We start from the raw sequence: 27,536 nt of genomic DNA on the forward strand, positions 1-27,536 counted from the left end.
ACGATGTTCAACCGTAAGTATTACATTCGATAAGTATCACACTTAATATTTTCAGATTATTAATAGAATTTTTCTGTTTCAGATGATGGTCCCACGATTTTTTTTATTATATTATTATAGTTTTTATTATATTATTATAGTTTTTTTTATTATTATAGTTTTTATTTTATTTCACACACACACACACACACACACACACATATGTATAGTACACACTTTTTAAATAAATATTATATTTTTTTTACAAATATATTATTGTATTTTTTTTTTTAGCCTCCTTCTATCCTTGTGTTATACTATATTATAATATTATATACTACTTGAAATTAATTTTTTAATAAATGTTATATTTAATAATATTATATTTAATAATATTATATTTAATTATATTATATTTAATTATTAACTTTATAATTATTTGTTACAATTAAAAGGGAAAAATGATAGTCACCGGTTCGCTCGTTTCCTTCTATCATGTAGTGTAACATGATGCGCGCGCTTATCTCGCAGTAGGATAGGTCAGTGAATATGATGTGGTACAGGAAAGATGGTATAATAAAAATTAATTTAATGTTAAATAATATTTATTAAACAGATACATCTAATAAATACATTATGATAGTGAAAATATTTTAACAATAAAGCATGTGATATGCTAGAATTACTGCGATCCAAAGATCTGAGCTAACAGCTCACAATCGATTATATCATTCTTATCGAACGATTCGCTCTCACGTATCACCGCGATGGGGTCCTTCGCACCGCTCGCGATTTTTCGAAAGTGTGCGAACTTGGTGTCGACCATACCAGTGACGTTGTTCAACGATTGAGCGATATGATCCACACAATACTCGAGAGCGATTATGTTACATACGGTGTTGTGTGACATTACTAAACACACTGTTGATGTTTCCAGACGCAGTACTTTTAGATTGTTTATCTTTCCAAACCGTAGCGTAACATGTTCGATAGTTTGAGACGGTGCTTCGTTCGCATCATTGTTAAAGAAATGGTGGATGGCGTGTCGTTGGTCCAGGAGGATCTTCCACATGTTGTATGTAAAATGTATCTCTTTGCCATGGTTGTCACCGAGAGCGATTTCTATGTGGCTCGGTGTAGAAACATTGATTCCAATATCCAGATATTTATAACCGGTTTTTGTCAACGGGTATCTTCTAGCTAAAATTCTGGGAGGCGTGATCATGCTTCCATCGATACTTGTCGAATTACTTTTATTTCTGTGAATAAAAGCTTGTATAAGTTCGAAATGTAACAATAGCAGTAAGTTTAAAAGTGTAAATAGTAATAGAGTCAACTTACACGTTGGGTGAGAATTTCCGCTTCTTCGCATCCACACCTTGCTGTTTGTCAGCCGGATTACTCATAGTTGTCTGTTGTACGGTAGAAAACATCGTTGCTATAATTCAGATGAAGCGTTGCAGCGATGTAGTGATTGTCCAAATGGTTTCGGATAATTGATGGTTCCTATTTTTTTCCGCGAGCTTTTTATACCCGCTCGTCGCACACGACACTAATTAAAAATATCGATGATGTCACGCAAATTGAAATCTGGCAACATGGCGCCTAAAAGTGGCTGCCTAAGGGTCTATGATCTAAAAATAGCGATGATGTCACGCTAAAACCTGCACGAACCTGCAAAGGATATAAACAATTCTCGGAACTATGAATCATTTTTGTATAAACAATCCTTATCTCTCTATGACTCATGCTTATATAAACAATCCTTATCTTATCTTTTCCAGGAATTTATGTAATCCGATACCTTCCCCGCACCTCTCCCTCACCTCCCTCGTCACCCCCTCCACTCCAAAAGTGCTGACGCAGTGTAATCCGATACCCTTTGTATAAACAATCCTTATCTCTATATGACTCATGTTTATATAAACAATCCTTATCTTATCTCTTCCAGGAATCCTTATCTCTTCCAGGAATTTATGTAATCCGATACCTTCCCCTCTCCCCCGCACCTCCCTCGTCACCCCCTCCACGCCGAAATTACCCTCTTCCCTCCAAAACGATGACGTCATTACCCCCTCCCCCTCAACCTCTTCTCCCTGTAATCCGATACCTTCCCCTCTCCCCCGCACCTCCCTCGTCACCCCCTCCACTCCAAATTTACCCCCTTCCCTCCAAAACGATGACGTCATTACCCCCTCCCCTCCAAAACGATGACGTCATTACCCCCTCCCCTCCAAAACGATGACGTCATTACCCCCTCCCCCTCAACCTCTTCCCCCCTTCACCCGCGCACCCCCTCAGATGCCTGAGTTAGAACCCCCATAGCTATACTACTCAAGTTATTCGCGATGTATCGTTGAATCTATTTTGTCTAAATCTTTCTGAATGATAATTAGATGTTGTAATGTACCTAGTTGCACTTTCTATTGCGTCTTCTAACGTGTTAAATTTTTGTGATAAAAGAAGTTGTGCCGTTTGATTGTGTAATCCGCCTAAGAAATGAGTAATTAATTTATTCATTGCAAAGATTCTTAGTCCTGCTCTTGCTGTTGGATCGGGGTAATTAGAAATTGCAAGGATCATTTCAGAGTGTAATTTTCTGGTTCTAGTAGCATAATCTTCAATGGATTCATTTCTTTTTTGCTGAAGTTTATTAATTTCCACTTCCAATGGTCAAAACTTTTGGAATTTCCGAATTCCTTTTCTAATGCTTTGCATAAATCATCAAGATTATTTATTGTATAGATTGTTCTCACTAACGCGGCATCTCCCGTTAATTTAACTTGTAAGACCGATCTAAAGAAAAATAACCTATCGTCTGGCTCGACTAAGTCATTAACTCCTTTACAATCTGCTGTAAATTGCGTCACTGGAATATTTTTTCCATTAAAAACAGGTATGAGCGATAAACTATTACGGACGAGAAAATAGCTACTGTTACTCGTCGAGGATCTTCGACTTTCTAGATTTGTGCCAAAATGATCTACGCCTTGCGCTGACTCTACCGTTTCTGTTCGATCGTTCATATTGATTGTTTCTAGATTTGAGATTACGTGATTATGTTTAGAATTATTATCGCTAATATAACTAATCGACGAACTACTTTCCGAACTGTCTGTATTATAATGCGCTTTAGTGTCTCTAAAGTTTACAAAATTCATAGACTTACAGAAGTACGATGCGCAGCATATCTATGACGAGATGGTTTTACGCAGCTGGTAGATATAGATGAATTGATGATGATGACGTAGATGAGATGATGATGAGGGTTGACCTTTTTCGTGCTGGCCGTCCACGGAGTCTCGTTGTTGCTGTCCTTTTCCTTCGTTAGCTGCTGTGCTCGTCCAGGAGCGTCCTAATGCCTTTTTCCTCGGGGTAGGTTGTAAACTACGCGTCGTGGTTTTATCGGCTAACAGACAGGATCTCAGCAGGTTGATCGAAATGTGCTCCCGTTAATTTCGTCAGGATAGCACCAAGTTATGATTGACCTCGGTTCTTCTACTTGATAGTCTTGCTTGGCTACGAAGTTTTCTCGAATTCCGGGTCTCTAACTTTCTTTCACTTGATATTAATTAACAGCAATCAGCTCAATTATAGCAAAAATTTCCGCACTTTTACACACAAACAATCCCACCGCTGCCACCAATTGTTACGAGCGTATAGCTACGTAATAGATTATTTAGAATAAGTCGGGACACGTTTGTGGAAAAAGTCTTTATTCGGTGTTGCTGGTTTGAGCTTTGATCGAGAACTAAACTGGCGAGAATGATCTTCGTTTAAGGTGCTGTAGGAAAATCGTAGCGGCGGAATGTTTATTGGAAGGAAGCGGTTTTGTCAAAAGGAAAATATGCGTTAGGCATAGGGACAGCGTTTATGTTTATTGCAGTCATCGAAGGGTCATGTGTTTAGGATCAAGAAGGAGTAAAGATAAAAAAGGTTCAAAGGTTCGAATAAAAAAAGAGTAATATAAGAAACTATAAGTTGCGGCACGTAACAGAGAGCGTTCTTAGTCAAAAAACTTACTAGGCGAACTAGAACTAAAAAAAACAAGGATAAAGAAATATAGTAACATTACATACATAGCACTCTCTATGATAGTTCAGTTGGCAACTTGCATTTCCAACAGTATGTTTCACTTCGTTATATATATTTTATTCCTTGGTATGGATACTTAAAGAGTTTCGTGTACTTTCATGGATTATGAGAAATTATTACTTTCAACCCTTTATATCTCCGGAACCACGTTTATGTTCATCTTAAAATTTCTCTGGGATTAATGTTTCATCATACAGTACTATTTGGCATAAAAGAAAGTTTGAAATTCGAAGTCCAAAAAATGGGCTAAAAAACAGGTCTTTATGCCATCACTCTTTGCATCTAAAGTTAGGCATTCGACCAACTGCGCGTTAAGTACTATGAATATGTATCAAAAAACATGAAGCGCGTTGGGTGCACAGCCTAAGGCGCACGTGTATCATTTTTGTCATTTGAAGCGAGGAGGTTCGAAACCTCGCAGTAAGTAACACATTTTTTTTATATATAACAATTCTATTTACTAATTTAGTAAGTTTTTATTTTTTGTAGCAAAATAAGAATAATTAAATAATATTTGTTGTATGTAATACAAAATAATAAGAATTTTTTATATTTATTAATATTTATTTATTTATTTTTAATTATTATAAAATTCGGACATTGCCTTTCAATGTTGTGGATGAAAATAAACATAGAAACATTAGAAACATAAATTTGCACACCATGAACATTTTTGAAAAGGAATTTTAGAATAGATATCTATTCTCTGTAGCACATGCGCACAGATCACGACTTCAAAAAACCGTTAAAGCTATGTAGAGTTTTGCTGGTCAGTATTCTCACGAATATCGATCAGTGCAGAAGTTTCTGGCAGTAAAAATGGGAGAAGAAAGCATAGATCCATTCTTGATAGAGCAGATTCAGATTTTGACAAAATTTGATATTTCGAAAGAGGATTTAACCGATAGCATTGCATATTAAAAAATAAAAAAATAAATATGAAAATATTATTATTATTATTATTATTATTATTTAAATATTTTTAAAGGTAAATATTTTATATCCGTTATTTTATAATAATTATGTTTCTCTGCAAATATATATAATGTCACATGTTTGTGTAAAACAAATCATTCTTTTATCAAATGTTCATGGTGTATAAATTACTTATGTTTCCAATGTTTCTATATTAATTTTCATCTACAACATTGCACGTCAATGTCCAAATTTTATAATAATTAAAAATAAATAAATAAATATTAACAAATATAAAAAATTCTTATTATTTTGTATTACATACAACAAATATTATTTAATTATTCTTATTTTGCTACAAAAAATAAAAACTTACTAAATTAGTAAATAGAATTGTTATATATAAAAAAAAATGTGTTACTTACTGCGAGGCTTCGAATCTCCTCGCTTCAAATGACAAAAATGATACACGTGCGCCTTAGGCTGTGCAGCCAACACACTTCATGTTTTTTGATACATATTCATAGTACTTAACGCGCAGCTGGTCGAATGCCTAACTTTAGATGCAAAGAGAGATGGCAAAAAGACCTGTTTTTTAGCCCATTTTTTGACCTATGTGAACTTGGCACCCGACTTTTAATAAATAAAGTTTTAAATAAGTAAAATGATAGTACTTCGTTTGTAGTTGTTTGTAGTAAAAATATTTTCGTTTGTAGTTCAACCCATTATAAAAAAAAAAAAAATGTTTAAAAAATGACTGTCACCCGACTTTAAGATTTTTCAAATCCGCTTTTTCCACGTGATTCGGAATCGTTTGTAGTTGTTTGTAGTGATTTTCTTTTCGTTTGTAGTTGCACCGTTTCAAAATTATAATTGTTTAAACAATTAGCCAAGAGTGAATTTTGTTAATTATAAAGATTTTTCAAATCCGCTTTTTCCACGTGATTCAGAATCGTTTGTAGTTGTTTGTAGTGATTTTCCTTTCGTTTGTAGTTGAATAGTTTAAAAGTTACAAAATATTTGCAATAAACAAATAATGTAACTTTGTCAATTTTGAAGATTTTTCAAATCCGCTTTTTCCACGTGATTCGGAATCGTTTGTAGTTGTTTGTAGTGATTTTTTTTTGTTTGTAGTTGGACCGTTTCAAAATTATAATTGTTTAAACAATTAGCCAAGAGTGAATTTTGTTAATTATAAAGATTTTTCAAATCCGCTTTTTCCACGTGATTCAGAATCGTTTGTAGTTGTTTGTAGTGATTTTCCTTTCGTTTGTAGTTGAATAGTTTAAAAGTTACAAAATATTTGCAATAAACAAATAATGTAACTTTGTCAATTTTGAAGATTTTTCAAATCCGCTTTTTCCACGTGATTCGGAATCGTTTGTAGTTGTTTGTAGTGATTTTCTTTTTGTTTGTAGTTGCACCGTTTCAAAATTATGATTGTTGAAACAATTAGCCAAGAGTGAATTTTGTTAATTATAAAGATTTTTCAAATCCGTTTTTTCCACGTGATTCAGCATCGTTTGTAGTTGTTTGTAGTGATATTCTTTTTGTTTGTAGTTGCACCGTTTTAAAATTATGATTGTTTAAACAATTAGCCAAGAGTGAATTTTGTTAATTATAAAGATTTTTCAAATCCGCTTTTTCCACGTGATTCAGAATTGTTTGTAGTTGTTTGTAGTGATTTTCCTTTTGTTTGTAGTTGAATAGTTTAAAAGTTACAAAATATTTGCAATAAACAAAAAATGTAACTTTGACAATTTTAAAGATTTTTCAAATCCGCTTCTTCCATTCGATTTTCCTTTCGTTTGTAGTTGCACTGTTGAGAAGTTACAGTAGTACAACGGATAGAGAGAATGCATATCTTCGCCACTTTTTGAAAAATCTTCAAAATTGACAAAGTTCACTCTTGGCTAATTGTTTAAACAATCATAATTTTGAAACGGTGCAACTACAAACGAAAAGAAAATCACTACAAACAACTACAAACGATTCCGAATCACGTGGAAAAAGCGGATTTAAAAAATCTTCAAAATTTACAAAGTTACATTATTTGTTTATTGCAAATATTTTGTAACTTTTAAACTATTCAACTACAAACGAAAGGAAAATCACTACAAACAACTACAAACGATTCCGAATCACGTGGAAAAAGCGGATTTGAAAAATCTTAAAGTCGGGTGACAGTCATTTTTTAAACATTTTTTTTTTTTTGATAATGGGTTGAACTACAAACAAAAATATTTTTACTACAAATAACTACAAACGAAGTACTATCATTTTACTTATTTAAAACTTTATTTATTAAAAGTCGGGTGCCAAGTTCACATAGGTCGTGCGCGGTGTCAAGTTTCACGCCTTCTCGGCGTTCGACTTCGGTCATTGCCCGGTCATTACCCAGTGCATCTTATTTATTTGGTAGGATTCCTATAGTTGGAATCCATGGGTATAGGCTAGCTGCTTACAAGTGGCAGTCTTTATCTTTTAGTTTTAACCATCTGGAGTCGGCTGAAGACTCCAGCTAAAGCAGAGTTTTTATTTTATGACTTTCTTGGCACCAATAGGCACACTGGTTGGTCAAGAATGTTTGGAATATCGATGCCACCTGCTACCTTTTCCCGTGAGAAAACTCGAGCTTGCAAAGTCTTATGAGAAAAGCAGCTTCGGCGTTAAGATACTCTTTTGGTTTGTGTCGCGTTTACTAGGTCTGGTGTTCAGTATTGTCGCTTATTCGAAAAGAAATAAATCGTGAAGTCTGATCAGGACGTAACAAATATAACAGTGTTTACTGGGATAGTTTAATTATTTTTTTTACACTACCATAAACATATTGTAACAAGACATTTTTTTATTCATTTTTTTATATTACACCACTAATGATCTTAGTAAATCTATTAGATTAAACTTATTTTATTTTCTTTTATTTTCTTTTATTTCTAAAACCTTTTCCGCTCATTTCCCGCTTTTTAAAGGAGGGAGTCTAAAAATGGCCAATTTTGGCCATAAACAAAAATCTTTAAAACCTATGTTACTATTTTGAAAGCAGTTACCATATATTCATGAAAAAAGTTTATTTTACCCAAGAAAGCTTGGGCAAACTTCCAAAAATAATAAAGTAAGTTGTTTAAACACTTTGCAAAAAAACTCATGTTGTTTCTAATAAACGATGATAGATTTCAAAACTAATAGTGTGTTTACATTTAACATATGTTGGACCATTAAATACTGTAAGAATACACTACCAGGAAGATCCACAAAATATATATTTATATACAGAGTGTTCAAGAAAAGTCGGGACCCCTGAATAACTCCGAAAATATGCAAGATAGAAAAAAATGTTCCGTACAAAAGTTGTAGGGTTTTAAGTGGCGCACAGACAGAAATATCAGTGTGACCTTAGCTAGCGCTGTTAAGGTCACGTAAAAATCATTTTAAAAATTTTAAACAAAAATCCCTATTTTTTATTTCATTTTCTTGTAGTCGATCTCGAGAGCTTTTCAAAACACTAATTCCTAATGAATATCTTGTTGCAAATGATAAATAGAAATCATTATAATTTTCTTGTTAATTACATTAGTGTGTTAACAATCTTGGTATAAAGAAACCAAAAATTCGTTAGACGTTTCGATCAGTAATTTGATCATCTCAGTCGTTCGCAGTTATTCGTCTTAACGACTTTAATTTTACTCCACTATGTGGACCTTTATACACATCTTTTTAACGGTCTCATAGTATAACAATCAAACCGTTTTTTATTGTTTGAGTTACTGAAGATGATCAAATTACTGATCAAAACGTTTAACGAATTTTTTATTTTTTTATACGAAGATTGTTAACACACTAATGTAATTAACAAGAAAATTGAAACAATTAGCAAATAACAACCAGCGTTTTAAGCACGAATATCCTCGTTTCTTATATTTATTATTATTTCGTACGTGCTTTATTTCTCTTTCACCTTTGTTCATCATAATTTATTATTATATCATAATATAATTTATTATTATATCATAATATATTTGAATATAATAAAGCATTATATTCAAAGAAAACAAATTAATCCGACTAATTCAAAATATATTATACTTTATAATTTATTATAATTTGCACAAATTTTAATAAACTTTAATAATTTATTTAAAAAATATAATTATATAACTTTTAACACAAACAAAGAGGATTTGAATTAATTGTGATAATTAATTGTGATAATTCTCTCAATTTTCTAACAAATATTTATTAAACGTAACATAATTTTTTGACAGGGTCCCTGATAACTTAATCTTAGCAGAAGCATACATTATTTATGCGATGTCTCGTTATGTACACACACATATATATATATTATTTTTGCGTTATATATCAGGTAAATAAATACATTTGCGTCTAAAATCTAGGGATTCATATATTTCTTTTTATTGTCATACAATTGCTCTGAGCTCCGGTATTGAATCTTAATCAAAATATATCGAGTTTATTACAAAATAGCACAAATACTCTCTCTGGCAGAAGATCTTTATGTCACTATGTATTTTTCTAGATTATAAAAATTTAAAAAAAGAAAAAAGTTACTAATACACAAAAGAAAAATGTAAAGTATTTTATATTAGGTATTGACAATGCGTAATTACCTCTGCAACGCACATTTATCTGCGACAACTGTTGACTCTTTTCACGACTTACATTAGTATGAAATCGATTAAACATTACTAATTATTTCTTGCAGTATTATACTAAATCGAATATTATGCAAAATCGCCCGTCGCTTTCTCGTTTTAATATTCGTGAATATTAAAAGAATATGCTATACAACAGTATGCTATAAATACATTGTGCGTTATGTCTTTACACTGGCGGTAAATACTCATTACCTGCTGGTAAGTTACTCTTCCGATAGTCATAACTATCATTGATGTTAGTCTGTGCGATATCTATTTTAGTTTCTGTATGCATGTTTTCTTTCACCCAGGCGACGTCGATGGGTGTAAATGTTGCAACCTAAGATAAAGAAATCTAACGTTATGAAATTAATAAAGCAATAATAGATAAATTGGTAATAAAACATATAAGTATTAGTTACTTTCTCAAATTAACTATTAATAAAATTATAATTTAATGTAATATACATCCAATTTTTGAAATAACAATACTAATTATAATTAAAATTATCAACACATCAAAAATGCATTATTAAAAATTATGTTAATGTAATACCATCAGATTATGTTCAAAATAACATACATGTCGTTACGACATGCCAACGCAATGAAGAGAATGTGCCAATTGACAATAATAAATCATACATACTTGATTTGTAGGCAAGCAGCCGGTATCTTGGCTATAAATTCCAGCAATATGATATGTTCCTTTGCTATCGTAACAAGCCAATGGAGAGCCGATGTCTGCTTGACACATGTTATTCTGTTTATGCGCCTTGCCACAAATTATGTTATGCGCGATGTTAATGTGAGACTCCGCCCCCAAAACACGATTCTGACAAATGTCACGCGATAGGAAATCCACATCGACCATGTGCATGATGGCTCCAGCGTAATGAGCTAAATTTGCATACATATTGCATTTATATATTTATTCAATTCTATCTACTGATTGTTTTAAATCTTTTTTGTCTATTTTCTTTTTGACCGGAAAAAATGTTAACACGTGCATAAATGTTATAATCTCGGAACATTTGATCATAATTCGATAAATATTAAGAAATAGCTTATAAATATGTATATTACCTTGCAATATCGATTTACCCCATCCCGTCACAATACATTGCGAGGTTTCTTGCACTTGATATTCAGGATATTCAGGAAGACATAGCGTGTTGATGTGTAAATTAAATGTTGCGGGATGTACCAAGACTAATATAGCGGTATCATTACTGGATAGTCCTTCCACGTATCTAGGGTGATACTTGATCGTTCGTACATTGATAATTTCGAACGAAAGCGGCTCCTCGTGTTTAAGTTCGTAGCCCAATTTCCATTCTCCGAGTTTTACGGATAATTCATTCGGCGCAAATCTAAAGGAATTAAAGAATCTTTTCATTGCAATGAAAATATTTTATCTCTAGAAAGTTGTATTTGAGCGATACAGTACATTAAATAATCACAAGAAAAAACTTTGTTAAGAACAAATAAAAATTGTTTATCAATTTTTCTTTTAAATCTTATAGTCCCTTTAAATAGTTTCACAAATTCTATTAATAATTTTATATGTCGCATAATATAGAAAATAAATAAAATAACACAATTTTAAAGTACACATAAAAAAAGAAAATTACGAAGAAATGATAAAATTTTGTCGCGAATTATAAACTGTCTCAACAGATTTTTACCGATTTATACAGCTCGCAGCCGTCAAGACAATGTCAGATGCCACGAGTGCGCCGGAACATAAAATTTTACGTTCCTCTGACCACAGAATCATTGCTTGCCATGGAATCTCTCCGAAAGCTGCATCAGTTTGTTTAAAGCCGGATGGGCGTTGTCCCTTTTGTCAATATAAAAAAAGCAAATCCAATCGCCCTAATTATTATGTAAAAGCAATCTTCACATTTTCTTAATCCTTTATTGCTTCTAGTTAACGCTCACTCAAAATTTTAATTCTTATGTTAAGTACCAAACATCATGCATGTGTAAAATATATCTTATTTATTTTTAACTCTTTCATTATTTTTTATATTAATATTCGATATAACTTTGATTAGAGACTCAGATCGGACCGGAATCGAAATTGATAACCGTTCCGTAACCGTTTGTTTTGATCAAACCGAAACTGGAACCAAACCGAAATTTCGTAAAGTTTATAATATCGAAATCGGAATCGGATCAGTAAAATTATTTTCAGTTTTTTTACTTTTTTGGTTTTTTTTTTCGATTCCTACTCTATATTTTATTACTCTTGTTTGTTAAATTTTTTATTTGTTTATATCGTTTTCTTTTCTTCTTTACGTTATATGATTTATAGTGATTCTTGCATTTACGTTATGGGCCATAGTACATAAAAAACGTAACTTCGGCAGTAAATAAATTGACTAATTACAGTCATATATCTCGAGAAAATTTGACGATGATTGACTAATTTACTTATTGCTTAAGGGGGTTATCGCAATTTTTCAACAATTTAAGAATATTTTGAAAAAATTACCATGTATAAATAACATTATTATGTACAACATGTCAAAATTTCAGAGGACTCAGCTTCACCGAAATCGAGATATAAATTCTCAAAGTTGTGAGTTTTAATATTGAATCTTATGGAGGGATCGTTGTGAAAGGCATATTTTAAACAATAGCGTCGAAACAAAATTTAGGAAAATTTTTAAAAACTAATATGTTATTAAGGATTGTAGTCACTATACTATAGTTGAATTTCAGGAAGCTTAGCTTCACGGTTTCCAAAATATTGCGTTTTAAAGTTCAAAACACAGAAAAGTAGACGTTACATGCTACCAAGACGTGGCAACGTTGCAACTGCTGGCCGACGACACGTGAGATTTCCGCGGCAGAAAACATGTAGGAATTTTAAATATATATATATAATCACGCATGAAGACATTTATTTATTTAATATAGGCATAAGTATAGAGTAGATCAGAAAAAAATAAAAAAATATATTATAAAATAATATAAAAAACTTAAAAATGATTAAAATATTTTAAAATACATACATATACAGATATATATATATATATATATATATATATATATATATATATATATACATATTTTTTTTTTTTTATATTTTAATCATTTTTTTAAGATTTTTATATTATTTTATATTTTTTTATTTATATATATATATATATATATATATATATATATAAAATATATACGTACGTAAACAATTTAATTAAAAATAAATCATCTTAATACATAAATCTTTCTTTGAAAAACTAAAAGTGAACAACTAAAAGTGCGTTGTTGCCGGATCACTATTTTCTTACGCAATTGATAGTGTGTGTATACACAGACGAAACACTAGCGCTCTTGCACAGACAGTCAGTTACAAAAACTAAACTTCGGAAGAAGAGTGAGAAGTACGCAATGGGAACCAGGCACGCGCAGCTCGCGGCACTGTATTTTTGAGGCGCATTGTACCACGATAACCCCCTTAAGTCTTACTTAACTATTGCACATGTAATGGATATAAAACAAAAAAGAAAAATGAGTACTGATGAAGCTTTTACATGCCCCCATTTTTCTCGCAAAATATTTTGGTGAAATAAAATTATAAATTTTGTTTTTTATAAAATCATAGAAAAATAATTATAAAACAAATTTTACATTAAATACCAAACAATTTTTTAATTAAGTTTTATATTTAATATTTCTAAAAAAATTTTTTATTAAAAAAAAATTGATTACATTCATGTTAAAATGTAAACATAACTTATGTTAAAATGTGTTAAAATGTATAAATGTATAATGTTAAAATATAATAAGTTATTTTTTATATGTATATCAAATGTTTGTAATGCAATATAATATCTTATAATGTGAAATAAAAAATTATGAACAACATAATTAATTTTTTTTACGTACATTAAGTTTCTCGATATATGAGAACAATGTACTTTAAATTTCGTACACTTTAGGTATCTCGATCTGAGATTGGTGTACAATTTAACTGTCTCATGTAGACTAATTTACTAATTTCTTTAAGAAAAATTAAAAATTTAGCACTAACATCCTGCAACGGCTCTTATCGCCATTTCATTATATTTCTCGTTTGTTAACATATGGAGCCTTTCCATTATATTAAAGTTGTTTTAATTTTTTTTTTTTTTTAATTGTTTAAAGCTATTTTTATATTAAAAAAACTATTTTGCTATGTAACCTTAATTATCATCATTCTTTCTATAGCTACTTTTAGTATATTAATTCTCTCTCTCTAATTGCATTATTTATTATAAAAATCTGTAATTTAACGCATTTATAAAAATTGTACGCAGGCACTTTTGTCGCGTATCTCTTTCATATACTCTTGATAAATTAACCACACTAAACGTTTTTTGTCCGTTTTTAATGCGGATATTTCTTTCCTAAATTTTTATTTTTGATTTATAAATTGTGTATAAAATGTTTCACTCAAATATATTTCTCAAATATTAATTTTAATTTAAATTAATTGTGTTAAAAGGAATTTTAGAAAAACCGTAATCGGAACCGAAAAAACCATTATTTAAAGGCCGGTTATTATATAATTATGCCGGTTCTTTTTTATCAACTGAAACACCAACTGAAATCAGAACAGTTATTAAATATTTTATTGTGAACCGTAAACCGAACCGAAATATCATGGGTCCGAGTTTCTGATTATAATACTATCTAAACTTTATAAAAATGTTTTTTTATCAACATATGAAAGAATCCAAAGATCAAAATAGTTATTTTTTGCGACGTGATTGTACTCTATGAAAAATGATTCTGTCGAATACTTACGTAATTTCTTACTCCGCACGGATTATTCGGTAATTGCGGCAAGATGGAAATGGCATCTGGCTGATTGCTAAAAGCAGCGTCGTATGGATTTTTAGTGAAGGGCGCTGATGTGCTGGACGACATTATTGGGATTTGGGTCGGAATCGGTATTATGTCGGAATTGTCCGGCACTAGGGGTGCAACGTTCGTAGGTTGCACTTGTTCATGAACCGGCGGTGGCATCTTAATCGGTGGTTTGGGAATAATCTTGACGGGCGGTTGCGTGACTGGTTTCTTCGGCGGTGGCACCTTTGCAATGTTCAGGAACGTTGGAAATCCCTGTTCGTCAAATCCGCCGCTATAGTTGGCCGGTAAATTGCCTGCCGGCCATGGATCTACGTAGTTTGGATCGCGGCAACACTTGCCGACTACACCGGTCTCTGGATTTCTGCAGTTCTGTAAAACGAACAATTTATAATTGTGTATAGTTCTTTTATTAATAAAATATTTTTAAAAACTTACAATTGTAAAGACGTGTCAAATTTTATCTAACATTTTCGCCAAATAAATCATCCATTAACTTTTTTTTATTTAGTTACAAAATTTTATTTTAATTTTTATTAATTAATGAAAGATTTTTATTAGTGTTAAAAAAGGACGCTTAATGTTATTTTGAATCATACATATTTTTTAATATCTTTCTAGCCCGTTGAGTGGCGCTGCCTGCAATCTCTTTTTTTTTATACACACTTTACTTACTTACCTTTGAGAATACTCGCTAACGCTGTATGAAAAAAAGGAAAATACACGTTTCTTTTGAACATCAGTTTTTGTTGCGAAATTTGCTCAATTCATCAGGTTATAGGCCCAGCGCTGATAATACCGACAAGATTGAGTGTGGTAAATAAAGAGCGAGACAAGTATTAGATAGATCGTGTTAAAGATGGCACAAGAAAACTTAAAATTTAACATTCTACTGTTAAATAGAAGAAACTACGTCTTCTGGAAGACGAAAGTTTGAGCAATTCTGGTACGTGACGACCTATGGGATGTCGTATGTGAGCCTAAGCCCGTACAGGTTAACGAAGCATGGACAAAACGTAATAATAAAGCAATAGCATATATAACTTTGAGTGTAGAAAACAACCAATTAATACATTTCGCTCACTTCGACAATGCATTTGATGTATGGCAAGCATTATCAAAAAAGTACGAAAGGTTTACATTTGATAGCAGGTTATATCTGCAAAGAAAGCTGTATGGTATACAGCTGTATGGTATATTATCGTAGTGGACCAATGAGCAATCACATTGATGCGATCATGGAGGTAGTAGGATTACTGCGCGGATCAGGAAAACCACTCGAAGATGAAGAGATTGTCGCCGTATTATTAGTCAGTCTCCCAGAACCTTATGCAGGTCTTGTAATAGCATTGGAAGGAAGAGATGAAGCAGATTTAACGATAGAGTATGTAACAGGATATGGAAAAATATTAGATGAATATCAGAGACGTGTGGAAAGCGGTGAGTCGAATGAAAATAATTCACAATAGCACTCCAATCAGTAGTTCCTAATAAAGGCAATAATCCTAATAAAAGCAAACAGGATAAGAAAATTGGCAAAAGAAATAATAAAGACACGCGAACATGTTTTTTTTGCAGTAAAATGGGTCACATTAAAGCTGACTGTTACTTTTTCAAGAGATCACTGCAGCAAAAGAACGCAGAAATAAATAAATCTTCGGCAGCCAAGGTCAATGCACAGAACAACCATATTACCTTCAATGTATGCGAAGAAGCCAAAGCGAAAGCAGTTAAGACAGGAACGTGATATATTGACTCCGGTGCAACGGAGTCATATGACGAATGAACGTAACTTCTTCTCAGTGTTACAGGATACTACTACAACGGTATTTCTTGTCGATGGTTTTTCGGTTCAGACAAGCGGAATTGGAAAAGGCCGTCTAATTTGTAAAATTTTCGACAACCGTACTCAAATAATAGAACTCAAGAATGTGCTCTACGTTCCACAACTTGATAAATTGCTCTCAGTAAAAAGAATAACGGAATTAGGCTATAGAGTAGTTTTTAAGAGAGATATCTGCATTTTTTTATCAAAGACAACGAGTAATCGCAAAAGCTGACAACAAACGACGGAAACATGTTCAAATTAAGAATAGCTGGGATGGAAGCGTCAACTCGGATTGCAAGCACAGTAACATGCATCCATCAATGGCATCGTCGCCTCGGTCATAGGAACTTGACTGCAATAAAACGATTGGTAAAAGAAGAATTAGCAATGGGAATCAAGATAACGAAATGTTTTGACGAAAAGGGGTGTTTTCCAACAAGTTACACAGATGACACAGTGTGACACTGTGTCCAACACAAACTATTCCAACAGTGACACCATGTTACACTGCTCGACACAATAAAAAGCTAAGTACAAGCGTGTAAAATGTCCCAGTTACCAACATTTTAAGAAATCTTATAATTTTAAATGATGGTAATACTTTTGATCATAACTTATAAATGTAATAATACAACGATACGAGAGAGCGAGAGTACAAGATTGAAAATTATGAAGCTCTATCTCTATAAATTTAATCTCAATGAATCATATTTTGGAAGTTAATGGTAAAATAAAACATTAAAAAATACAATACAAAATATGCCATACAAATTTTATTACTTATTATTATCAATAAAACATTTGTTACATATTTTATTATATTTTTCAGAATTCACGTGCAAACATTGTAACAACGCAATTGCTTCATTGGATCATTTTGCTAACATTACTGCTTATTGAAGTATCACTATCACTACTTATCTCAGCAGTTTTAGTCAAAATAAATATAACCTTACGATTCATCATCTGCAATTCACATAAAAGTAAAAATAAAACAAAATTTAATCAAAATATATCCTCATTCAAAATTTGGTTAACTATAAAAATTAATTACAATAATTTTTTGTTATTACAGTAATGTCAATCTCTTCTAATTTTGTTGTTACAATAATTACAATAATGTCAATTCCTCCTAGTAATAAAAATGGAGAACTATAATGCCCTCTACTGAGATTTTCAGAAATTAGATTTACACTTTATCGTTCCAACAAAAGTTTCACACGGTGTAACACAGTGCAATTTAGCGTGTTCTAGTTGGAAAACACCCAAGATTTGCAAACATTGTATTAAAGCAAAATTGGCCCACACAAAATTTACGAAAAGTAAACGAAGAGAGAAGGAACCGTTAAGACTTATTCACTCGGACTTATGTGGACCGATACAAACAGCGACTCCAAGCGGTAATAGATCTTTTCTTACTTTTATCGACGACTATTTTCGTTTTACATCTTTCGACTTTAATACGTCTATTAAAGTCGAAAAATAAGATTCTGGATGTCATAAAAAAGTATATTGCTGCAATGTCTGCAATGTCTAAAGTTTGGTAAGAAATCTGCTGCAATACGGACAGATAACGGCAGAAAGTATATGTCGTCCGAATTATCAAAATATTTACAGAAAGAAGGAATACAACATCAGTTGACAGTTGTGTATACACCCCAGCAGAACGGCGTCGCAGAACGGAAGAATAGATCTCTAACAGAAACTGCTAAGTGCATGCTTTTGGATGCAAGTCTGGACAACCGTTTTTGGGGAGAAGCAGTCTTAACCGCTACATATTGCAAAACCGGATGACGCATCGAAGCATTAATAAAACTTCGAATTATTTACTGGAGAAAAACCAGATATCTGCCACATTAGAGTATCTAGGTCAAAAATCTATTCACTTGTCCCTGAACAAAAACGCAGAAAATGGAATAACAAGACTGAAGAAGGCGTGCTTGTAGGTTACGATGGAAACACCAAGGGTTATCGAATCCAAATATAAATTGGGTTTGGATAAGCTGTTCTATGAAAATAATAGAACATGATTTTAATAATTCTAGTTTGTGTTAAAAACCACAAGGAGAAGGGGCAGAACCCAATGAAAGAAAATCGATCGATTATGAGATGTCAAAATCAATCCATGAGGAAATATCATAAAAAGAAACGGAAAATAACGCGACTGAAGAATATTCAATCAAGGAATCAGAATCATGGACAAAAATGCTACAACTACCATTACGAGAAAGGCAGCAGTGAATTGCTGCAGCTGAGGAAGAAATGAAGTCTCTCAAAGGGCATGAAGTGTGGGAGTTGACTGATCTTCCTCCAGGAAAGAAGGCTATTACGTGCAAATGGGTTTTCAAGACCAAATTAAATAGTGAGGGTAAAGTCCATACTTACAAAGCTCGTCTGGTAGCTAGAGGTTTTTCTCAATCCCATGGAGAAGACTACGATGAAACTTTTGCACCAGTAATTAAACATGAAACTATTCGTGTTTTACTTCTTATAGCAGCCCATAAAGATTTGCATGTGCGTCACTTGGATATAAAGAACGCATATTTGAATGGAAAACTTGAAGAAGAGATTTTCTTAGAACAGCCACCAGATTTGCAAAAATATGAACACGAATCTAAGGTTTTGAGATTACGGAAAAGTCTCTATGATTTCAAACAATCTGCACGCGCATGGAATAAAAGGCTACCGAAGCGCTTTCTTAGATAGGTTTCCAATCCGAAAAGGCTGACCAGTGTTTGTATACAAGGAAAGAAAAAAACAATAGTACGACTTACATACTGCTCTATATTGATGATCTCTTGGTGGCAGGCGCATCCGCAGAGGTGACTTAGAGAGTGAGTAGAAATCTACAAAATTATTTTAATGTCAAAGATCTAAGAGACGTCAATTATTATTTGGGCATACAGATAAAACGCGAAGCAGATGGTTTGTTTTTATTTAACCAGAAAGGAAAGATTGCCAAGATTTTGGAAGAATATGGTTTATTGAAGTCAAAACCTGCGGTTAAACCGATGAAAACAGGTTTTTTTAAGTTCAGGAGCAAATGATAGTAAGAAACCATCGCAAAATACTCAATACAGACAAGCTATTGGATCGCTGTTGTATATACAGCAATTGTATCTAGGCCTGACATTGCAATGGCTGTGGGAATTCTGAGTCGTTTTGTAGAAAGTCCTACGGAATGATATTGGAAGACAATCAAGCAAGTAATACGTTACCTCGTATCAACCATAGACAAGAATCTACGATTGTCTTCATCTAGCGCAGGCCTGGCCAAAAGCTTGCTCGCGAGCAGCCTTCAGAGTCCGCTGGATGGGGACTCGGTCCCCACTATCTCGCCGTCCCCACTTTTGTTTGTTCGCTATCTTTTGTTCTAAGGCCGAGTCCCCATCCAGCGGACTCTGAAGGCTGCTCGCGAGCAAGCTTTTGGCCAGGCCTGATCTAGCGAGAAAGAGCTAGAATGTTTTGTGACGCAGATTAAGCTGGAGATAAAGTAGACAGAAAATCAACCAATGTCTTTCGCCTGGGAAATGGAATCGTAGCTTGGTCAAGTCGTAAACAAACAACAGTAGCCATGTCAATGGAAGCCGAATATATAGCGGCATCATACGCATGTAAAAAATTACTTTGGCTCCGACAATTGTTGAAAGATATGAATATTCCTGTAAAGGATCCAATTATCATCAATGAAAATAACCAGGGATATATCCATTTAATTGGATCAGATCGGTGTGAAGCACGCACTAAGCATATCGATGTCTGTTATCACCAAATTCGAGACCTACGAGAGAAGAAGATTATAGAAATATAGTATTGTCCGTCAGACACAATGTTAGCTGACTTGTTAACCAAACCGTTAGCCAAGGAACGTTTTTTAGAGCTGACGGCATATTTAGGAGTTCAATGATTCAAACTGCCATGAAACGAGAAGGGGAGTTGAAAAGGGACGCTTAATGTCATTTTGAATCATACATATTTTTAAATGTTTTTCTAGCCTGTTGAGTGGCGCTGCCTGCAATCTCCTTTTTTATATACACATTTTACTTACTTACCTACTTTGAGTGTACTCGCGTACGCGTGGCCGGGACTTGACGAGAGTTTAAATTTACTTGCCCTTGCGAGATCAGTCTCGGTATTATCGTATTGTGTACTCCGGATAACGGACTGCATTGAAAATTTGTTAAAAAACTATTATCAGCCGCGGATGCCGAAATACCGTGGAATCACGTTGTAATTACGTTGTAAATCGTTAACATACGCGTTTACTGTTGTATCTTTTGCTAATTGTTATTGTTTTTTTAAATATTATATCACATTGAAATTATTTGCTGCCACCTTCGTCGTGTTCCACGACTGTGTTCCAACGTAATTAATTAACTTTGCAAAATTATCTGACCTATTTTTAATCATACTGCCAATGGCACGTACGTACGTTTTAAAAAATATATTATTGCTTCTAACGGTACAATTTTCATCGCTTGATACTTGTTACTGTACTTTCAGTAAATATGGATAAGAACGGACCTAGCCCCAATGACCTTGATCTTCATATAAGTTCACACCGAATAAACTGTATAATTATAGACTTTGTTTCGCATTGAAAGTACCGGGTGATGGGGGTAGACCTTACTTTGCACGCAAAGTTAGCAAATGAAAATCAACTGAGAAGAATTTGTTGTGTGCTTATACCTTTGACGGTATGATCTATCATTTTGTTGACGTTAGCAAGGACACATGAATGAATAGTAGCTTATGGAATATCTCTATTTAATGTACATGGTGTCAGAAAATTACATTGTATTCGATGAACTTTTTTTGGTAATAACTTTTTAATGAAGAACGAACGACGTTTAAAATCTTTTGAAGGATACTGAAAACAGTGACCTTGACAACATATCAAGATCAAGGTCATTGGGACTGGATCTGTTCTTATCCACATTTATCGCACTTTCTTCTCGTTGTTTTATAATAAATAAATAAATATATATATAGGGTTGGGAAGTAACTCGTTACTTGTAACAAAGTTACAGTTACAGTTATTTTTTTTTGGTAACTCTAACTTAACTTCGTTTCTTTTTCTTCATCTATAACTGTAACTTAACTTAGTTACATATTTATGGTAACTAGTAACTAATTTAACAATTAATTTAATATTCTATATACGGTTGTATTAATTGTAAGAATTAGGGCCTATCCAGACAAACTTGCATAGTCGCATAAACATATGCATAAGGAAAGGAACAAAATTGTCATAGGATTTGTCATATTAAGTGTAGATTCGATATTTAAATAAATAGACGGATAACCGTATAGATATTAATTATGAAATTCAACAGAAATAAACAAATTTTCATTTAAAGAATGCACTGCTACTTAGTAATAAATTATCTTTGAGGATGATTATCATATAAGCATAAAGTTGAGACTTTAAGAAGAACTGAAACATTAGTCTACGATTTTTCGGAAAGTTACGACTGTTTGTGTGAAATTCGTGAATTTTTAAACTGAAAAATCTTAATCCTATAATTTTTATTCTAAGTGTATAATAATATATTTTAAATTATTTTTATTTACTAATTTTATTTTTATTTATTTATTAATTAATTTAATATTTTAAATGTATTTTTATTTTAAGTTTAAAACAATTGTGATTTATTACATATAAAATAATATAACATAAAATTAAGTACCTATGTAGTATATAATAAGTTAATAAATCTTGAAATGTAAGATTCGTATATTTAGAATAGTAGTGCACATTTATTGCAAAAAAGTAACTGAAAAGTAACGACTCGTTACTTTTTGAGTAACTATAACTGTAACGTGTTACTTTTTAGAATCGGTAACTTGTAACTGTAACTAGTTGTTTTTTCAATGATAAGAACTGTAACTTTAACTAAATACTTTTACAAAATAACTTTCCCAACCCTATATATATATATATTGTAACGTTGCCATTCCTCGAGCCTTCCAAACGAACGTACGGAACACAGCAACAAATCTCCTTACCGCGACAAAAGCTACCGAGCGCCGAAATCTCTTTGGGAGGGTCATTTAATTAGAGTGTAAGAATAGTTCACTAATTTGCGTAATTTTCTGTTATTCCGGCACCTCATCGCATCGATGGCTAACGACAAGGGGAGTTGCCGAACGACAACGGAGCAGCGACAAAGTGAGGAACGAAGTGAGGAAGCGAAGAACAAATAAACAGCAATAAAGCGGAAAAATATAGCGAAAAAGACCTTGGAGTATCGGGAAATAGCGACGTATTTCGGGTCTGGACGGAGCAAGGGGTAGCCGTGATGTTTGAGATGGGAAGTAGATCCCACATAGGCAGGGCTGTGCGCTGAATCCGGAGAAAACGCGGCAAAAAATGACAGAAAGGACCCCGACTATATCAGCCGTTAGGGAAAAATTGAACGAGTAGCAACAGGCCCCCATAGCTTGCGTGGACCCGAGAAGTCGTATCTCGAAGGGCTAGAAGGAGCTCTTGCGATAGTATTTTGCGAAACGCGCCCGCATACGGCGACCCAGGATAGCACGCCACTGCACTGTGGACAAAAAGACAGAAACATAAACCAACTTCATAATTTTGACATAAAATCATAATTTTTCCCACATTAATACGTCACAGCAGATGTAAAGAAATTATTGTGGCTATTAAAATTCAAATGTTCTTACAATAAATAGTTGAATAAAAACAAATTGCGTAAAGAATGCGGTGATTTATTATATCATAAATATTATGAATTTCACCGAATGTTGCAAATCCAAATTTGGAATATGGTTTTTATCATTACTAATGGGTCGTAGGTATAATGAAAGAGACTGAAATTCCTGAAAATTAAACATGATTTGGAACACGGTTATCTTTCAGTAAAACTTTTCGGCGCTTAAGGCCCTTCATCATACTTTGGAATGTCCGCAACTTTGCGCAACCCTTGATATCAAAAATTTTTAATTATCGTTGCATTCATAAATTATCAACGAGTAAAACGAGCTTGCTACTTTTTGCAGCTTTCCATCTTCCTGTTTACACAGGGTGGTTCATTTTAATCAATACAATCAATTTTCTCAAAAAAACTAAAGGAGACACAAAAAAATGTTTAAGACAAACCTTTTGTAGCTTGAAGGGAGGCAGAAGAGAATCATATCAATTTAAATGTATATGGCGCCTTACTTGAGAGCACGCGTCGCCGCGTAACCCGCGGCACTATTGCGTTCGCCGAAGGTACATATGTCTACGCCTCGCTCGGGATTATCGTCCGTCGACGTCCGAACACCTTCGAAGTCAAATACATCAAATACTGTATCTCAAATTTTGAACGCGTTTTTTCTCGAGAAGTTGCATATAATTTTGTAATCCTTGATATTCCTTAATATTTTTGATAACCTTTGATCGGTGATACTTGTGCTCGCATATTAGAATCATTTAAGTGTTTGAATGAGTTATAAATAATTAGAAACCATGAATTACAAATTTACTAAACAAGAAATTGTTCAACAATTGTCAGATAAAGGATGATGGGTAAAACCACCAGATTTTGGGAATCCCAAGCAATGGAACCTTTCTTATGCATGTTTTCTTATGTTTTTGGATGTGCTGAATCCAAATTAAACGTTATTTTCAAGGTGCACCGATGGGAAAGTATTGAAAATCGCATTTAAATTGCAGTTTCGTTCTTACCATGACTCACAAGAAAAGTGACGCAAATATCCCTCTCCGATTTTGATAAGCTTTGAATATATTGTAAAATAGCTCAAAATAATAGACCCGAGTTTTTTTTCTGCGTGTTCGCACGTTTAGGGGTTGAACAACCCCTAAAGGGAAAGCGTAAATTCTAACATAAGATTCTTAACGTTAAATCTCTCTCTAACGTTAAATTCTTAAAATTCTTAAAACACCATCTTCGTCAACACGATCATCGACGTAACTTCGTGCAATCTTGTGCATGTCCTCTCGATCGAGGAAAGGACTTCTCCTTCGATGGTACGCCACCTTCTCGTGATGGAGGATCTCCCCCCGTTCCTCCCAAAACCTCTGACGGTTTCGACGGCGATGATCGGCGAGGCATTTCAGGGTATGAAGGCGCGGGATCTAAGAGCGCACCGCCGGCCTTCTCATTGCACTTCGAGAAGATTCCTTCCCATTGCATTGCGGGGACGTCATCTCACACCGGAATCCCTAGGTCATGTCTCTGGAGACCAGGGGGCCTTGGCTTAACCTCCCGGATCGCGAGGAAGAAAACCTTTATAAAAAATTACCCCTAATCCCAAGCCTGGTGCAACCCACTTGCATCAAGTCGCCTTACCCGGGTACGACGGCTCTGCCCGGGTGGATCTCCTGTCCGACCATTCTCGTGGGGACAAAAATGGAGCTGTCAAATTCTAAAACTACTTTTACAAGAGAGGAGGAGCAGAAGAAAAAGAAGAAGAAGAAAGAAGGAGCGGTGAGGGGGGGGGGGGAAGGCTATCGTCGTCGAGGATTCGAAGGTCCACTTCGACCCTCGTTTTTTGCGCGCGAGATACCCGACGCTATCCCCGGACATTATTGCGATTTCCTCGTCGTCCGAGGATGAGCCGTCGCCGTCGTCCGTGGAGACGATCTCCATCTACAGTGATGACGGGACGATCCGCCTCTCCAGCGACGACGACAAGACAATCCACCTCTCCAGCGACGACATACTGCCGCCGGGATCGTTCACGCACCTCTTTGATGAGGAGGCACGGCCGCCGCCGAGTACTATCGTCTCCTCGGCCTCCGAGGGGGAAGGGACATCGTCCGTGAAGACGATACTCATCTGTCCGGCCCTCGAGAAGGAGAAGGAGGAGGAAGAGGAGGACGCTGGAGAGGACAGCGAGACACCCACTGTCTCACAGTCACCTCCTCGCGTATCCAGAATCACGTCCCACCACTCGCCGTCATCCGACAGCGAGTCGGTGTATCCCGACGAAGAACTCATCGGCGATCTGGATCCAACTCCCATTACTCCGGCGGCGAACGAATATGGCGCAGTGTTCTAGGGCGATATAGACTCCGTGCTCGCGTGCGTCACGACGTTGCAGCCCTTCGTGTATCATGTCGTCGCTCACATCGACACGCAAGTGATATCGCGCTACGCGAATCACAAGTTGACGATGTATCTGCGCAAACGCGACATCTTGCATCTGTCGCATCCGGCCGGGTTCAGCACCGTCGTCAACAGGATGGAGCCCGTCCACATGTGGTAAGAATTCCCGTGTGCCATGTCGACGACAGGCCTCTCTATGTGCTGTTCCAACTGAACCCACTGGAGGACCTGACGTCCAAACGGCAGCAGTGGAGGGACAAAGACGGAGAGCGCATGGAGCTGGAAACGCAAAACGTGAAGAACGCCACCACCTGGTTGCGCTAGGTCTGCCAGACATTCATGGCAACGGTCGTGCGCGAGGCGCTGAGCAAACTGGACGTCAACAGCCTGACCGCTCGCGACAACGCGGTGTACGCTCATTACGACCTGCGCCGAAGCCACCGCCTGTACGCGGCGGATTTTTGCGTCTTTGCTCGGCACGTGTCCGAGGTACTGTGGACGCGCAACTTGGAGGAGATCAGCGGGATGCACTGCATCAGGTTCTACGTGTGCGAGCACGGCCTGAGAATGACGAATACGGTCGCCGTCGATCGTGTCAACGGGACCGTTGAATGCAATCACCCGCACCTGGACATCCTACAGCTGCACCAAACGGACGTGATGCAGGACACCGGGCGGCTCGCGGTGATCCTGCTGAACGACAGGAGAACCGTCGGCGGCTCTCTCCGTCAGCTGTACGCCGACGCGTTGGTGTACGCTGGCATAAGAGTTGGACAAGTATCGCGTCGGCTTTCTCGCCAACTACGGCAACTATCTCGCAAACTGCGCCCTATCGTGGGAGAACCGGGCCGTCACCTACGCGTAGTGTTACAACTCGGCGGCGCAATTTGCGCGACCCGCCAATACCGGGAATCTCGCGGCCCTCACGCTCTGTCACGGTTTTTGACGCACGGCAAAGATGGCGGTCACGCGCGGCGAAATCCAGCAGCACGTATACGACCTCCTGTTCTTCGCCCTGTTTTTCGTCTTTGTCCAATTATGTTCAACGCAATTATCAATTGCGCATCGAGGAGGTGGTCACGCTCGACTCGCGCCGCGTCAAGATCGCTCGGGAGATGCGCCATCTGCGTGTTCTGACGACACGACCATAACGATGAGGATGCTACTCGACAACGGCTTCATCTGAGCGCTGTCCCACTGCTATCCGCCAGTTCAGAAAAATTTCAGTTCAATTCTGATCAGTCAGTCTAATTTAGTCCGGATGTTGTTACGAAACCAATTGCTCAAATACTCAGTGCTATCACTTGGATTTTTGTGCGTGGTAAACAATCAGTTTTTTGATAGACATTTAGTCAGTGTTACCGGTTAACAAACAGTTAATACCCAGCATCTGTTAGCGAACATCATTGTCGATAAAAGGAAACAGAGGGCATCCTCTAGCATTATTCACTTTTCTCAAGATCCACGAGTACCAGAAATTAGTAACCAGTTTTGCTATTTCAAAAATATTACTCTTCTACCGCGTTTTTGAGATAGGACTCAGTTTTTCTTCCCTTTTGTATTATACTGAACTCTAACGCTACCTCAGCCTCTCAACCCGCCCGTTGTTCACGCCTAACTCGATCTCGGAATATAACACTGTTCGTCGAATTAACAACACTAGCTTCTCCATATTTGAGATTTCGCATCAACCGCTGCCCTTCGCGAACTAGACAGTTAATTACTCGTCACACGTATACACAAACCGACTCACTACTCTCTGATTCGCCTAGATCTCCCTCACGGTCCCTCTCACCTCCTGAACTACAGGAAAATCCTCTAGATGCAGTCCTATACTAACATTTTGCCGCTGTTGTCCCGGAAGTTGATCAAAACTATGTAAATCTCTTTTTCCCAAGCGCACCCATAGGTTCCGTCCACGATGAGATAAACCTCCCCATAAATCAAGATTTTTATAACCCACCCACCCCTCGAAATTCTCCGACCCAACCTTATGCTTCTCCAAATTTATCCCCTACACTTTTCCTGCTCCTTCCTCACATAAATAATTATTTTTCTCCAGAAGAATAAAACACACACACACACACACACACACACACACACACACACACGCGCGCGCGCGCATTTATC

The 27,536-nt window shown here is 35.4% G+C and overlaps 2 protein-coding genes across 3 annotated transcripts in view; both read right to left on the reverse strand.

The window, feature by feature from the left end:
* Positions 1 to 566: 566 nt before the first annotated feature.
* On the reverse strand, positions 567 to 2,241 carry LOC136998232 (uncharacterized). Its single transcript, XM_067350731.1, has 2 exons — positions 1,321 to 2,241; positions 567 to 1,238 (listed from the first exon to the last, which is right to left on the reverse strand). The coding sequence occupies exons 1-2, from the start codon at positions 1,410 to 1,412 to the stop codon at positions 662 to 664; spliced, it is 669 nt and encodes a 222-aa protein (XP_067206832.1). The 5' UTR covers positions 1,413 to 2,241; the 3' UTR covers positions 567 to 661.
* Positions 2,242 to 8,771: 6,530 nt separating this feature from the next.
* The window catches only part of LOC105679414 (uncharacterized), a 63,025-nt gene continuing 44,260 nt past the window's right edge, over positions 8,772 to 27,536 (reverse strand). For both annotated transcript variants that reach the window (XM_067350729.1, XM_067350730.1), the window contains exons 7-11: positions 14,445 to 14,879; positions 11,336 to 11,490; positions 10,734 to 11,020; positions 10,297 to 10,547; positions 8,772 to 9,987 (exon numbers count right to left, since the gene is read on the reverse strand). In XM_067350729.1, the coding sequence (XP_067206830.1) occupies positions 9,835 to 9,987; positions 10,297 to 10,547; positions 10,734 to 11,020; positions 11,336 to 11,490; positions 14,445 to 14,879 (1,281 nt within the window). In that variant the 3' untranslated portion in view covers positions 8,772 to 9,834. The remainder of the gene's footprint in view (positions 9,988 to 10,296; positions 10,548 to 10,733; positions 11,021 to 11,335; positions 11,491 to 14,444; positions 14,880 to 27,536) is intronic.

The sequence above is a fragment of the Linepithema humile genome, chromosome 2, assembly GCF_040581485.1.
Source record: "Linepithema humile isolate Giens D197 chromosome 2, Lhum_UNIL_v1.0, whole genome shotgun sequence".
In the NCBI taxonomy this organism is placed as follows: Eukaryota; Metazoa; Arthropoda; class Insecta; order Hymenoptera; family Formicidae; genus Linepithema; species Linepithema humile.

Coding starts and splice junctions, on each gene's coding strand:
- LOC136998232 (XM_067350731.1), bottom strand. CDS start 1,412: ATGTTTTCTACCGTACAACAGACAACTATGAGTAATCCGGCTGACAAA. Junction 1,239..1,320: donor CGGAAATTCTCACCCAACGT/GTAAGTTGACTC, acceptor TTTTATTCACAG/AAATAAAAGTAATTCGACAA.